At 41.4% G+C, this 13,207-nt stretch overlaps 1 protein-coding gene and 1 long non-coding RNA gene across 2 annotated transcripts; one reads left to right on the forward strand and one right to left on the reverse strand.

Moving 5' to 3' along the window:
- Positions 1-1,850: 1,850 nt before the first annotated feature.
- atp5mc1 (ATP synthase membrane subunit c locus 1) lies at positions 1,851-6,799 on the forward strand. The gene is made up of 5 exons (XM_029507867.1): positions 1,851-1,970; positions 3,510-3,557; positions 4,294-4,374; positions 5,017-5,195; positions 6,446-6,799. Exons 2-5 carry the CDS (start codon positions 3,519-3,521, stop codon positions 6,558-6,560), a joined length of 414 nt encoding a protein of 137 aa, XP_029363727.1. The 5' UTR covers positions 1,851-1,970; positions 3,510-3,518; the 3' UTR covers positions 6,561-6,799.
- A 293-nt stretch (positions 6,800-7,092) lies between these two features.
- LOC115047514 (uncharacterized) lies at positions 7,093-13,013 on the reverse strand. Its single transcript, XR_003841014.1, has 3 exons — positions 9,090-13,013; positions 8,643-8,783; positions 7,093-8,553 (listed from the first exon to the last, which is right to left on the reverse strand). It is a non-coding gene; the product is annotated as an uncharacterized LOC115047514 (long non-coding RNA).
- Positions 13,014-13,207: the final 194 nt, after the last annotated feature.

A 13,207-nucleotide genomic window follows, 5' to 3' on the forward strand; every position in this document is an offset into this window, starting at 1 on the left:
GATGTACTTGCAGACAAAGTGATAGTAAACCAAAGATAAAAACAGAAGTAACAGGGTAGATTACAGTGGCAGTCATACTGAGGGGGGCTGGAAAGTAGGAAACTGTTATTAATCAGGGTCACCCACTCTAAAAGTAATTCAACCTCCAAAACCTTACTCACCATATGGAGCATTAGTAATTGAAATCCCCCATAGCAGGAGGGTAAACCGCCTAACTACATGTTGAGGTCTTCAAATAAGGGTTGACCGTCAAATAGGGTCCGACGGATTGCACATAAAATGTTATTTTTCGACATACATTTTCAACATGAAAACAGCCACGGCAGTGACAGCGCTCAGAAAGCAGAGAGAGTACGCTGCTCACGTTATTCATATTCCCTGGGAAGGGAGGGGAAGGCACGGCAAGGCTGTACTCACAAATCACATTCCAACACGCTATTGCCTAGAGGTATATTCTTCACCACAATTCATTTTGAGAGCGCCCCAGTATACGATACGTATTACGATACTGGTAATACTATAGTATTGTGCTTGTCTATAAAGTTGCTACAAATACACTTCTGCATAACACTGCATGCTTCTTAAAAAAAAAAGAAATCCAGATCCACCTACAAAAAGATCAACTTTCTTGTTATTATTAATGTTATCATTGCATTGACTTCAACGAAGTTAAATCCCGGTAAACCATAAACACTTTCCACTTTATTTAAAACACCAACTGCTTGAACCATTTGTTCCTGCAAAATAAACTTACATAAAATGAATAATTACAATTTATTAGCACAATAAATTAAACATTTTTAACTTTGCCTTTCTTTCTTTCCGCTTTTGGCTTTTTTCCATGTTCGGGGTCGCCACAGCAAGTCAGCTCCGTGACATGACTGACATATGGCTGCAGTTTTTATGCCGGATGCAAAAAAAACAAACAAACTAAAAACACTTTAATCTACAAAAAGAAAATGAATGGGAGAAAATGTGTGACTTTTTTCGACCAAAGTCATTCAGTCTTTCTCAGGATTAATGCCAACACCCAAGCGGCTTTTCAGCGTGATTCGGATCTAAGTGCTTCCATAATATATTTGGCATTATCCTGGCCGGCCTTTCTTCTTCTCCCACCTTAATGGCACGCCACATGTAAGTGCCACTGCCACCTGTGGTAGCGGATGTGGAATTACACTCTGTTTTGGTGTGACAATGAGAAAGCGAGGACATGTTCCCTGGGGTCACACGGGCTCCCCTGGCTCCACTATTTAAGCATAACTGTCATAACTTAAAGAGGCAGGGAAACAGCAGTACGGATAAAAAAGAAAAAAAAAGCTTTTCATATTTATACAGGCAAATACTTTGCAGGGGAGTCAGCGTTTTGCCCGACAAATGCACATTACACTAGGACTATAATAATATAAAATCCATTGAGCATCTCTCAGATTTGAAAGCTATTTGAATCTATATACTCGTTATCTAATTACTGACAGTAGTGATTTCTCGTACTTTTCGTACCATTGTATGAGACTTGAAATAAGGACATTTAAAGACAAAATAACCAGCATGAAATTGCCCGCACAATGACGAACGCATCAAAGTTGAGTAGGCGGGACTTCCAATACGCCAATAGCTACAGAGGACACTGGATGTAGTTTGAAAGGTCGCTCATCGTAAACGCGACTTTCCCGGCATTACTGGCCAATGAAATGAAAGGAAGTTTCTTAGTCCGACTTTTAGAAAGCTAGCGCCCAATCATAAACAGATTGACTAAGTAAAGCTCTAAGCAATAGGCTGGGGGATGTAGCATGTAAAACTTATGGGCCAATTATGAATGAGGAGGGCTCTTTCTGACCAATAGCCCTGTAAGGACGTAGACGCTGAGCTTATAAATTACAAGGTGACCACCTACCTTATCCAACATTCATTGACTGCTGTTGTGTCCAAGCTCAGCTACTCCCGGACCCTCCGAAAGTCCTAACAAACCGGTAATGTTTGAGGTTGTTTCCCTTCCAGGCTTGTCTCAGAACACTTCGGAATGCTTTAAAAAGCCAAACTTATTTGAAATTTAACTTCTCTGTAGTAGCTGTCTGCAGACGCTTGGTAAGCTAGTCATTGCTACCATTCGAAAGCTAGTCAGCTTTGTCAGTCATTCAATGACTTGGTTCTTAGGAGTGACTCATTGGGTGACAAAGATGTGTGCTCCCTGTTTCACCGCAGACAGATTTAAGCTGTAGTAACACACAGTGTTACACACAGTGCTGCTGACAGCCGCTGATGTGGCACAGCCATTCCTACCCGGTTGTCACATACTGGACGCAACGCGGCCAAGCTCGGCTGACAGGCGGTGGGATGGAAAATGTCTGACAGCCTAGGCCTAACGTTTTGTGAACAAGTCTGCTACTGCAAGGACATATCTTACACATGCACTGCCGCCTTGTCATTATGCCATACCCATGTATATATACTCCTGATTTAACACGAGTGCACCGTGCCTGCTTTCCGAGGCCCATGCGACCGTCTCTGGCTCATTTTTGACCTTCAAAGCTGGGATTTAGCTTAGCAACTTAGCTTAGCTCCGGCGCCCCCCCCCCCCTTTGTATCACGGTACAAATGCTCGCCTGAACCGGTAGCAGCCATCCAATCTCGCCTCATTTGTGGTGTTGAACAAATTATGTAGACTTCGTTTCTACACGATGTTGGCATTTACTGGGCACCACATCTCGGTGCAGGTGAAACCTCTAACCACAAATGTCCTCTGGACTTTAGCTAATGGCGTCTTGTCAAAGGCAGGTAAAGCTCCTCATTCAGCAGCTCGTTGACACTTTGACACAACGGTTTTTCTGGCGCTGATCCTCCCAATAGTCAGCTAATGTTGTAACCCCTCGCTGGACCGGCTTACAGCGACTGATTATTGTTGAACTCCTCCTTGATCAACCTTTTTGCTAAATTTTGTCATCCCCCAGCGCCTCTGTGACCAATGGGTCGCCATTGTTGATTTTTGTTTTGTTAATTATCTTTTTTTTTGGGGGGGGGGGGTGAACAACTTAATGCACTTAAGATTTGCATACATGGACATGTGGGTACTTTGACCCTTAAGTAATCCAGTAATCCTTTGCCACAGTGTAATGTAGCAGTAAATGTGAATAGCACTAAAGATGCTACTGTAGCATGCGGCTGCAGATTTCATCTGACTGGCTTATTTGTTTGAATACCTGGAAAAATTGCCTGACTTACAATCTACAAGTCACTCTCTCCTTAAGTGTGGGGAGATATTGTTTTCCTAAGCATATACTTAAAAAGTTGATCTCCAATGTAGTTGTGTATAACAATTTGTTCTAGTGTCACAGGTTCACTGTCATGAATGCTAGATTTCTATCTTTGGTTTGTAATCATAATCTATTTCCACCTCTCTCTAAGGTGGCACTTGCACTTTTAGAACCAGAGCTCTTACCAGGTCACTGAATGCTGCCTGTTGTATGAAAACACTGATTAACATTGCCTGTACCCCCCCCCCCCCCCTCCAGGTTCCAGCCATGTATGCCTGCGCCAAGTTTGTCACTTCTCCAGCTGTGGTACGTCGGACGTAATTCTCCAAACAAATGTTACTATTGGTTGATTTGAAGGACGCTGTACGTTTAATTGTTATGGGTGTCAGTGGATAGCATTCACTTGGTTCATGCTTTTTGTGATCTTTGCATAGCTTGTGACATTTAGCTAGCTGACCATGCAGTATGTTGCACGTCTCATTCTTGGGGGTGCTGGAGGCAAATGTTCCATAATAATGTCCAACAGATGACCAGAGCACGGGTTTTATCATAATGCAGGTCTATGGTTGGGTTTCATGGACATTGTCCCAGGCAAGAATTTACCAAACAAAGCATTTTTCCAGTTTACACTGCTACAATTTCGATCACATTTTAAGAAACTCAGTCATATCTCTGCTATAGAGATGGTCCAACTAAATAGAACAAATATTGCATATCGTATTTCCTCATCTGTGACATTGGATAAACAATTTTGAAGAACAGCATAAAGCTATAATGAATATAATCCTTTTTATTTCCCTCTTTGGCTTCATATGCCGCATTGCTGATCTGGCTTTAAAGATTTGAGTGCTGTGATTATGAAATGTTTGTGTGATTTGCTTCATTTCTAATTGTTGATAATTTCTTTTAATTGACTACGTGCTGCCTTTTATTCACTGACAGACTTACATTTTCTGTAGAAAGTAGTTTGGGGCCTTCTCTTGCCCTCTACAACAGAAGTATATTGCGTGTTCCCATGGTTGTAATGATTTTGTCTGTGCAGCTGCGTGGGGGGTCCAGAGTCCTTGCCCGGCCAGTATCAATCTCCCTCTTCAACAGACCTGAAGCCACAGTGGAGCAGCAGGTCAGGTGTTTTTGTTTGTTTTGGTTTTTTCCCTCACTTCAACATCTTCCCCCACCCCTTCTTCTGCTTTCCTTACATGTGAATGATTAATACAGGCATGTGGGGAGGAGAGTGGTGACACTGACTCTCAGTACTCGATCAAACATCTCACGTTCTGCTGTTGTAGAAATTGAGAATGTTAAATGTCCTCAATGAAAGCGTGTTTCATTGTATTCATGTAGTCGCATTGCCCACATCAAACCGAGACAGCTGACCTCTAGACAGGCTTACATAGGTTTGGAATGAATACCTCAATGATATAATTTTTCAATCTCTAAATTGCACATACACTAAGGACTATTAGCTTTCACTTAAATGACAAGGCTTTTTAATCTCAGACCCTTTGATTGCATGGTTTTCCTCAACAAGATTCATTGGATTTCACAACACTGCATGGACTACTCTTGCATCTTGAACTTTTTTTTTTTTTGGTCATAGGTATTTTTAATTCAATATTGTGTTGACATTGGATAAATTTAAATGAACTAAAGTCAGCAGATTTACGCTAATGTCTGCTTAGAACATAATGAATTTTCAATATGGCTGATTGCATTGCCAAAGATAATTAATGGTATATTTTTTTTCTTTACTTCCCCCTCCTAGGCCTTGCTGCCATTCTGCCAGTCTGTAGTCTCCACTCGCTCCTTCCAGACAAGCCCTGTCTCGCAAGACATTGACACTGCTGCCAAGTTCATTGGTGCTGGTGCTGCTACAGTGGGTGTAGCTGGCTCAGGAGCTGGAATAGGAACAGTGTTTGGCAGCCTTATCATCGGTTATGCCAGGTAAAATTGGTACCATGACTTCTGTGACCCATCTGACGATATTGCCTTGAACTTTGCATGTGACAATGATTTCTTTTGAAATGGTCTCCACTTATCTGAGGCTGTGCACTCAAACCATAGTGTATGTCAAACTGAGTATCCATCAGTAGATTAAATTGTCCATGGCATGTTGAAGACCAATACAGCTGATGTAGCATTCAATCGCATTTGGAACCAAGTTATTGTTCAAGAACAGTGTCCTCAATATGACAGTAGGGAAAACTGTTGTAAATGTATACCTTATTCATTCTTTTTGCTTGAGTTGTACGCTAACTGAGCCATCCAGCAAGAACCTAATGCCCCCTCTTTGAGGTGTTAAAGCAGTGATCATCACTATTTTCTTTCACAAGAGCAACATTGGAAGAGCAAAGTCAAGGGGAGAGCCACAAGGTTTTTGCTCGGAACACCTGACGTATGACTGCTCATCCCCTCTTCGGCGTGCGTGTGTGTGTGTTGCTTCCTCAGACTCTTTATCCTCATTATTTGTTACAACGCTGTGTGTCTGTCTGTCCAGTTTTGGCCCTTTTTTTTTTTTTTTAATTAGAAATCGACCAATTTTACACCTGCATCTCACACTGGCAAGCAGCGCTGCAGTGAAGTCGCCAAGTGTGACCGTGTTGTAAACAATGCCATTAGCGCGCTGCGTCGCTAGGTTTGACACAGAAGTATAATGCAGATGTTTGTAGTGCAGTGTTCACTGAATATTTATGTAGCACATTTGGGGAAAAAAAAAATATTGGCTGTTACCATATTGTTATCAATAACACAAGCTGCATGTGGCTTGCAAGCTGCGCTATCTGTGTTTAAAGGAAATCTGTCAGTTGTAGTATCTAAAGCAGATGTGGCCGTTGTGTGGCCTGCATGATCGCTACTTCCGAGCAATGATGTCAAGGAAAAACTGCACTGTTTAACATATGACGCTAAAGATTTGCTTCATAAGACAAAGGTTTAGCCTTTAATGATTGTCTGGCATGCAGGCCACACAATGCCCACGTCTGGTCTGAAGATAAAAATAAAACAATCGAACAGTCCTTTCACACCAACAGCATTTAGTTCGCACTAAACATAACTAAATGCTGTTACATGTGGCTCAACAGCAATAAAATGCAGAAACACAATAAGTAAACTGTATATAGTTAGTTTTAGCTTGGGGTCATGAACTGACAACTAAGTGAATAATTGACTTGTGCCTCTGTGTTCTCCCTCCACAGGAACCCTTCCCTGAAGCAGCAGCTCTTCTCTTATGCTATCCTGGGTTTTGCCCTGTCTGAGGCTATGGGTCTGTTCTGTTTGATGGTGGCGTTCCTCATTCTGTTTGCCATGTAAACTTGGAAATACAACCATACCTACTGTCCCTCCTTCCCGGTCACTCTCCCATCTTTGTGCGTTTTTTCATTCCCTTCCTTCTACCATTAGGGGGGGAATTCCAGGATGAGAACTTTGAACTAGCTGTTAGGCCATTCCAATCCGTAGAAGAAATATTAAACATCTGAGGTTGACAAACTTCTACCTACATTTTTATTTTTTTTTTTTATTTTTTTTTTTGGGGGGGGGGGGGGCTTTTTTTTTTTTCCTGGAGTTTTGTTAGACCTCACTTCGGTTGAAATGTGTCCAAAATAAAATGTTGGGATAACTAAATGGTGGTAGTGATTTACTCTCTCTGGAAATGGATGGTTGTTAAATGTCCTAGATATTGTCCTCACAATATGAAAGTCAAAAGGAGCAACACCCAACAAAGAAACTAGTTTAATGTTGCATAACTGATCAGAGTTCTTCAAACTAACGTTTCTTTTAACCAATTTTATTGATGCTTTTTCCTTCTCTGAATAATAATGGCGAGGAGGTAAATGTACTTGATACCAGAAATTTAACTTGAACTTTCACAGAAAGTGAAATGACAGCTTCCTCTGACATTGGCCGTCTTCATGAGTGAAGAAATTCAGTAGTTGTTTTGAGGTGCGTGGGTGGTTAATCATACTGGGCAACCAGCCTCTGCACATCCTGTAGAGAGATGAGCTAACTCAACGATGAGTGCAGTGTTGGTGGATCTTTCCTGAAACTCATACAACCTGAGAAGCTCCATATTGGATTTCATGCCACTTCATGCCAATATCATCTCTCCGACTTTCAAAATGTGTCCCCATTATACAGGTAGCAAGAAGAATGTCATGTTGAAAGCAGACTGGAAACTGATTTGAAAAAGCCAGTTAGAGGGACTGATTCAAAACATGAAGGGACTAAACACAAACACTGAAGATGGAGACGGTTTCACCAGAGGCAGTCTAATGGGACAGAGTGGGCATGTTGACACACTGAGAGGTATATCCTTACACATAAGATTCCTGGATTTTCACTACTAAGATTTCCACTGTGACACTGAAAATGTCAGACTGGTCTCTGTTGTAATGACTTAGAACTTAAACCAGAAAGTGCAGGTTACAATGTGAAAGAGAGATACAAAGTTCAACTGTCAAAGATGATCTGATAGGTAAAACTACCAGTATATCACATGAATATGATACTCCAAAATGGAGACCTTTTGAAGGAAACACCAAAAATAGTAAAACATAGTTTCTACATGTCACCAGCAACAAGCAATGCAACTTTCCAGGATTTCCCAAAAGCATAAGTTTCCCTAGTAGAGGTGGAGCTTTTCAGTGCGTTCATGATTTAATGATTTGCTGTTGAAACTGACACAAGTATTGTTACAACTTTTGCAGCAAATTTTACGTAGCAAACATAGGTTATAACTGACTTTTCTGTAAGCAGTAGAGCTGAAGGTCCTAACAGTGGCAGCAGACATTTCTATTGTTATTCCTACGCTTGTCCTGATCATTATTGGGAATATCACCAGCTATCATATACACATCACAATCTGATAGTTACATTACTTGAAGTTGTACTGTTGCTAAAAGAAAATATAATATGCAAATAAGATGCATGCACTAATTGGACTGATGCAAGTCCATTTTTGAAACTCTTGCTTTTCATTGTTGAGCTGCAGTTTGTTTGTGTCCCTCAAACTGAAGCTCTAGGGGGGAAGAAAGGACTTATATATTTTTATTTATAAAGAAAAGTTTTTTTTAGCATGTTGGGGCTGAGGCAATTTTGACTCTGAAACCAGTTCAACAGACGAGGTGAGTGTGCATAAACATTTCAAAGCAAAGTTTGTTAAAGTGCAATTCATGTGTGCTTGATTCTGCCAGTATTCCAATATATATGTTGCTTTCTGATAGTTTTTGCTGGACTTCTTGTGCAGTTGCATTGCAATTCCTTCCCCTTTCAAAAATGCCCATATCCAGCTGCTGCCATAGAATATCTAAGAAAACAATACAATATTTCTTTGTCATTAATCACAAATGACATGACTTTCAAGAAAATGACAATACAATGCATGACATAACTGACCTGGTTTCTGATGATAAATGTTGTGATGACGATCCAGATTGTTTTAGTTCTGATCTTGTTCCCACAGCCTTTGATGGGATCATCATGGTATGACCTTTGATCCTCTTGAGACTCTAATTTCTTCAGACAGCTCTCCTGTTGCTACAGTCATGGAAAAAATTATTAGACCCTTGTTTTCTTCAATTTCTTGCTCATTTTAATGCCTGGTACAACTAAGGGTACATTTGCTTTGGACAAATATAATAACAAAAATAGCTCATAAGAGTTACATTTAATTTAAGAGCTGATATCTAGCCATTCTTGATAATAACCAAATCACTTAAGTTCTAGCATCAATAGCTATGGCATTGTACTGCCAAAAACAGTGCTTTTAGGCATTCTATGGTTTTTTTTTCTGCCTCTTTTAGTCACATGATACACACAGGAGTTAGTACTTGATTGCATTACCATTGTTTTTGATGACTGCAGCCATACGTCTTGGCATGCTCTCCACCAGCTTCTGACATTGTTCTGCTGTCACAGCGGCCCATTCCTGTTGCACAAATTCAAACAAATTTACTTTGTTTTTGGGCTTGTGGTTTTCCATTTTGAGTTTGATGATTTTCCACAGGTTTTCCATTGGATTCAGATCTGGTGATTGAGCAGGCCAAGGCATGGTTTGAATGTTCTGGTTCTCCATCCAGGCTTTAACTGACCTTGTCGTGTCGCAAGGGGCATTGTCTTGTTGGAAAATCCAGCCGTTCGAGGCAGGAAAGAGTTTTCCAGCTGATGGAAGACTGTTTTCAAGAGTAGCCCTGTACATGACGTGGTTCATTCGTCCTTCACACAATTGCATTTGCCCAGTGCCACCCATACTGAAACAACCCCAGATCATTACTGATCCAACCCCATGTTTTACTGTAGGGGAAAGACAGTCTGGTTTCTAGGCTTCTCCAGGCTTCCTCCTAAGCAGTAAGTTGGCTGGAGTGGGCATCAACTCAAAATTGGATTCATCACTGTAGAGAACCTTAGCCCAGTCATCAACGGTCCAATCCTTGTGATCCCTAGCAAAGAGTAACCGGGCCTGCTGCTGCCTTTCATTGATGTAGGGCTTCTTCCATACCCTGTGTGACTTCAGACCAGCTTCAAGAAGTCGGTTTTGAACTGTCCTTGCCAAGCAAGTCACTTGTCTTGACAGTCCCCACTCATTTTTAAGGTCTCTGGAGGTCTGACAACGATTCCTGACACAGGAACGGATGAGTGCACGGTCATCTTGTCGCCGTGCCGCCTCGACCAGCTAGCAATTTGGTAGTACCATGTTCGGCTTGTTATTTCTTGGTGTAATGAACGGGTGTCTTGGAGATCTTCAGTTTTTTGGTTACCTGTCTCCCACCCATGCCAATTTCCAGCAGTGCCAAGATGGCTGCCTTTGTGGTTTCACATAATTATTTTGTTTTAGGCATTATGTGAGAGCTGACAACTTCTGAGTTGCGCCACAGCTTGAATGTAAGCAGGAAACCACTCCAGGCCTTTGCATGTGCAGTGCTGCTGATGGTATGAAATGGCCTCATATATACCCTGGGAATACAATTCACCTTAAGCATTTCAAATAGGACATAAAGTATTTAGTAATCAGCTGCATTTTAGTTGTGTGCATGGTATTCTTCAGGTAATATGCCTTTAGTAATACCAGGCATTAAAATAAACAAGAAATTGAAGAAAACAAGGGTGGTCTAATACTTTTTTCCATGACTGTATATTGAAAGGATCAGGCACATTGAGTGTTTATATATGATTTCATAGTCTTCAGAAGTAGGTGTAATGATATCTGTTTTTAAGGAGGCCAGAGATACCCACACTGGCTCCTCTTGGTCACTGATTCTTGCCAGCATGTGGTATTTGCTGCTCTGTGGTGTTGGCACCTCATTAATGAGTTTTAGCAGTGGTTTTCCCATCTGGTGCTGCACTTGAGCCAGCTTCTCTTTAGCCATGGTGCTTGATCTGAAATAAACTATCTGCCATGTTTTGTTCTGTATATCTGTGGGTGTGGCTATTTGATCACATTATTTTTTATTTTTTTATTTTTTTTCACTATTAAATTTAGAGAGTGTGCAATGAAGATAGTGTGCCTAATTTGGCCACCTCTGTGACCAGGCATCTTACTTTATTAGATATAGCCTTGTCTTCCATCAGGTCCCTTTTGACTTGGGCCATATTTTCAGCTGCCAATTTTCAGCAGCTCTACTTTAGCAGCTGAGTAATTTACAGTTTGTCTAACCTCAAGGAGAGCATCCTGGATTTCTTTTGTGTGATGTCTGACAGCTGCAATACTCAGAAATCTGCTTTCCCTTCCAACATCACTCCAGGACTTCAGTGTCAAATTGACATTCTTAGTCAAGATGCTCCATTGCTGCGTCTCTCCTGAGAATAAAGTAAACAGCTTCTGCACATAGCTGAAATAACCTAAAGCATCTTTGGAGGACTTGAATCTTCTATGACGAGATTCATGGTATGTGCTCCACAAGTTACAAACAGGGCCCTTGGGTTTTTACTGAGCAGTCTTGCTTGTACACCTTGGCTCTCATGTTTGCCCCATTGTCATAGGCTTGTCCTCTGCAATTGTCAAAGGGAATTTGCAGCTCTACATGTTTGTCCAGTATGACATTTGATAGGTTAAGGTCAGCAGTTTCCTCAACTCCCACACTCTCTCATATTTTATCTTTTTTGCAAGCACCTCAACTTCCTTCAAAAAGTAGCCATTATCTAGGTCATGAAGATGTTGTGAAGAGCCCCTAAAAGCCAGATTTCTTGAGGCAAGTGAAGTGTAATACCAAAGAGACATGTGAGGACATTGTGCCATCTTTTCCGCACAGTGTCGAGTACAGTCAGTTCCTGCTGATCAGGTGTCATGCCCATCCTCAGATGTTCCCAAGATTTAACCATTGACTTTGTATGTACTGGGTTGTTGTCATGACTCTTGGGAGAAACATTAATATTAAGCCAATCACCCTCTGTAGTCAGTTGTATATCTTGAGCACTAGAAGGTTTACAAGCAAAACAAAACACTGAGTTGTTGTGCTTTGAATATACAAGCTAACTTCCTGGTGCCTTGTCTCCATTTGCAAGTGACTGGTAGGACAGACTATTATGTAACCTTCTTCCATCTGTCTTGGGGAAAGCGAAATCTGACACAACCTGAAAAGGCCCTTGATCCACAAATTCAACCCGATCTGCATTTGATAAGTGTGCTGGCCAATAAGCAGGATCAACTGGTTGTGCATTTGCAGAAGTGATAATAGCATCTGTAGATGTAGAGGTGCTGGTGGATGATCCTGGTAATGTGCTGTGGGCTGCCACTGAGTCTCCCTTGAAACATACAAGTGTATTATTAATACACATTATTATTATTATTAAGATACATTATGTTGCCAAATGTATTTGATCACCTGCCTTGGCTCACATATGACATCCCATTCTTAATCCATAGGGTTTAATTACGGTAATTCTTGACCATTCTTCCAGCAGCACATTTGTGAGGTTGCACACTGATGTTGGACAAGAAGGCCAGGCTCTCAGTCCCTTACATACCACACAAAGAGATTTCAGACACCTTTGTGGGAACAGCTTGGGGATGGCCCCTTCCTGTTCCAACATGACTGTGTATCAGTGCAAGCAAGGTCCATAAAGACATGGATGAGAGAGTTTGGTGTGGATGAACTTGGCTGGCCTGTACGGAGTCCTGACCTCAACCCAGTAGAACTCATTTGGGATAAATTAGTGCGGAGACTGAGTGTCAGGCCTTCTTGTCTTTTGTTCAGACTTCACAGGGGGGTGTTGATGTACAGTTTTGTCAGGTGCCAGCACATGAAGGGGTAAAAGGGAATGAGATTGCTGATCAGCTAGAAAAAGGGCTGGATAGAATAAAAGAATCCGAATCCCTTTTGGGGTAGGTAAAGGAAAGCCATAATTAAGAAGAAAGGAATGGAAACATGGCAGAAAAGATGGGAAGGGGATCAGAAAGGAAGAAGCCTGTGTAAAAAAAAAAAAAAAAAAAAAAATTCTGAATTCTGATAGAACTATAAGGAAAGAAAGAGAAGTGGGACACACAGGACTAAATGAAACAAAGTGTATATATTGGGGGGAAAAGAACAATGATACATTAGAGAGATGCATTCTGTCAAGCATCGTTCAGAAACTGAGCTGTTTCAGGGGGCAATGAGAGTGGAGCCTGGTAGGACTGTTGGGGACAGAGGGAGCAGTAAGAGCTGTTAGCAAGGCGTTTTCATCTATAGCACAAGGTTGATAGGCAGACTATGGGAATGAGCAGTATACATATGGGTACACACTCTTGTACAGTAAGTGGCGGTATGCACTTAATAGATATTTGCAATCCGCCAGTAAGTGCAAAAGAAAGAAAGAAACGGGGTACCCATAGGAAACCCACGCAAGCACGGGGAGAACATGAGTAGCCTGCCAAGAAAGAGCCCCGGCGACCTTCTTGTCGTTTATTCATTCATCAATTTATTCAAGTGGCATTGAAACATGCCAACAAGTCAAGATAGAATTTTACTTTGAAAGTTCCCTCC

This window comes from Echeneis naucrates, chromosome 8 (assembly GCF_900963305.1).
Source record: "Echeneis naucrates chromosome 8, fEcheNa1.1, whole genome shotgun sequence".
In the NCBI taxonomy this organism is placed as follows: Eukaryota; Metazoa; Chordata; class Actinopteri; order Carangiformes; family Echeneidae; genus Echeneis; species Echeneis naucrates.

Bases quoted from the DNA above. Each gene is read 5' to 3' on its own strand.
- atp5mc1 (XM_029507867.1), top strand. From the start codon at position 3,519: ATGTATGCCTGCGCCAAGTTTGTCACTTCTCCAGCTGTG. The intron at 4,375-5,016 runs GTCAGGTGTTTT...TCCCCCTCCTAG, and splicing joins AAGCCACAGTGGAGCAGCAG to GCCTTGCTGCCATTCTGCCA. The intron at 5,196-6,445 runs GTAAAATTGGTA...CTCCCTCCACAG, and splicing joins CTTATCATCGGTTATGCCAG to GAACCCTTCCCTGAAGCAGC.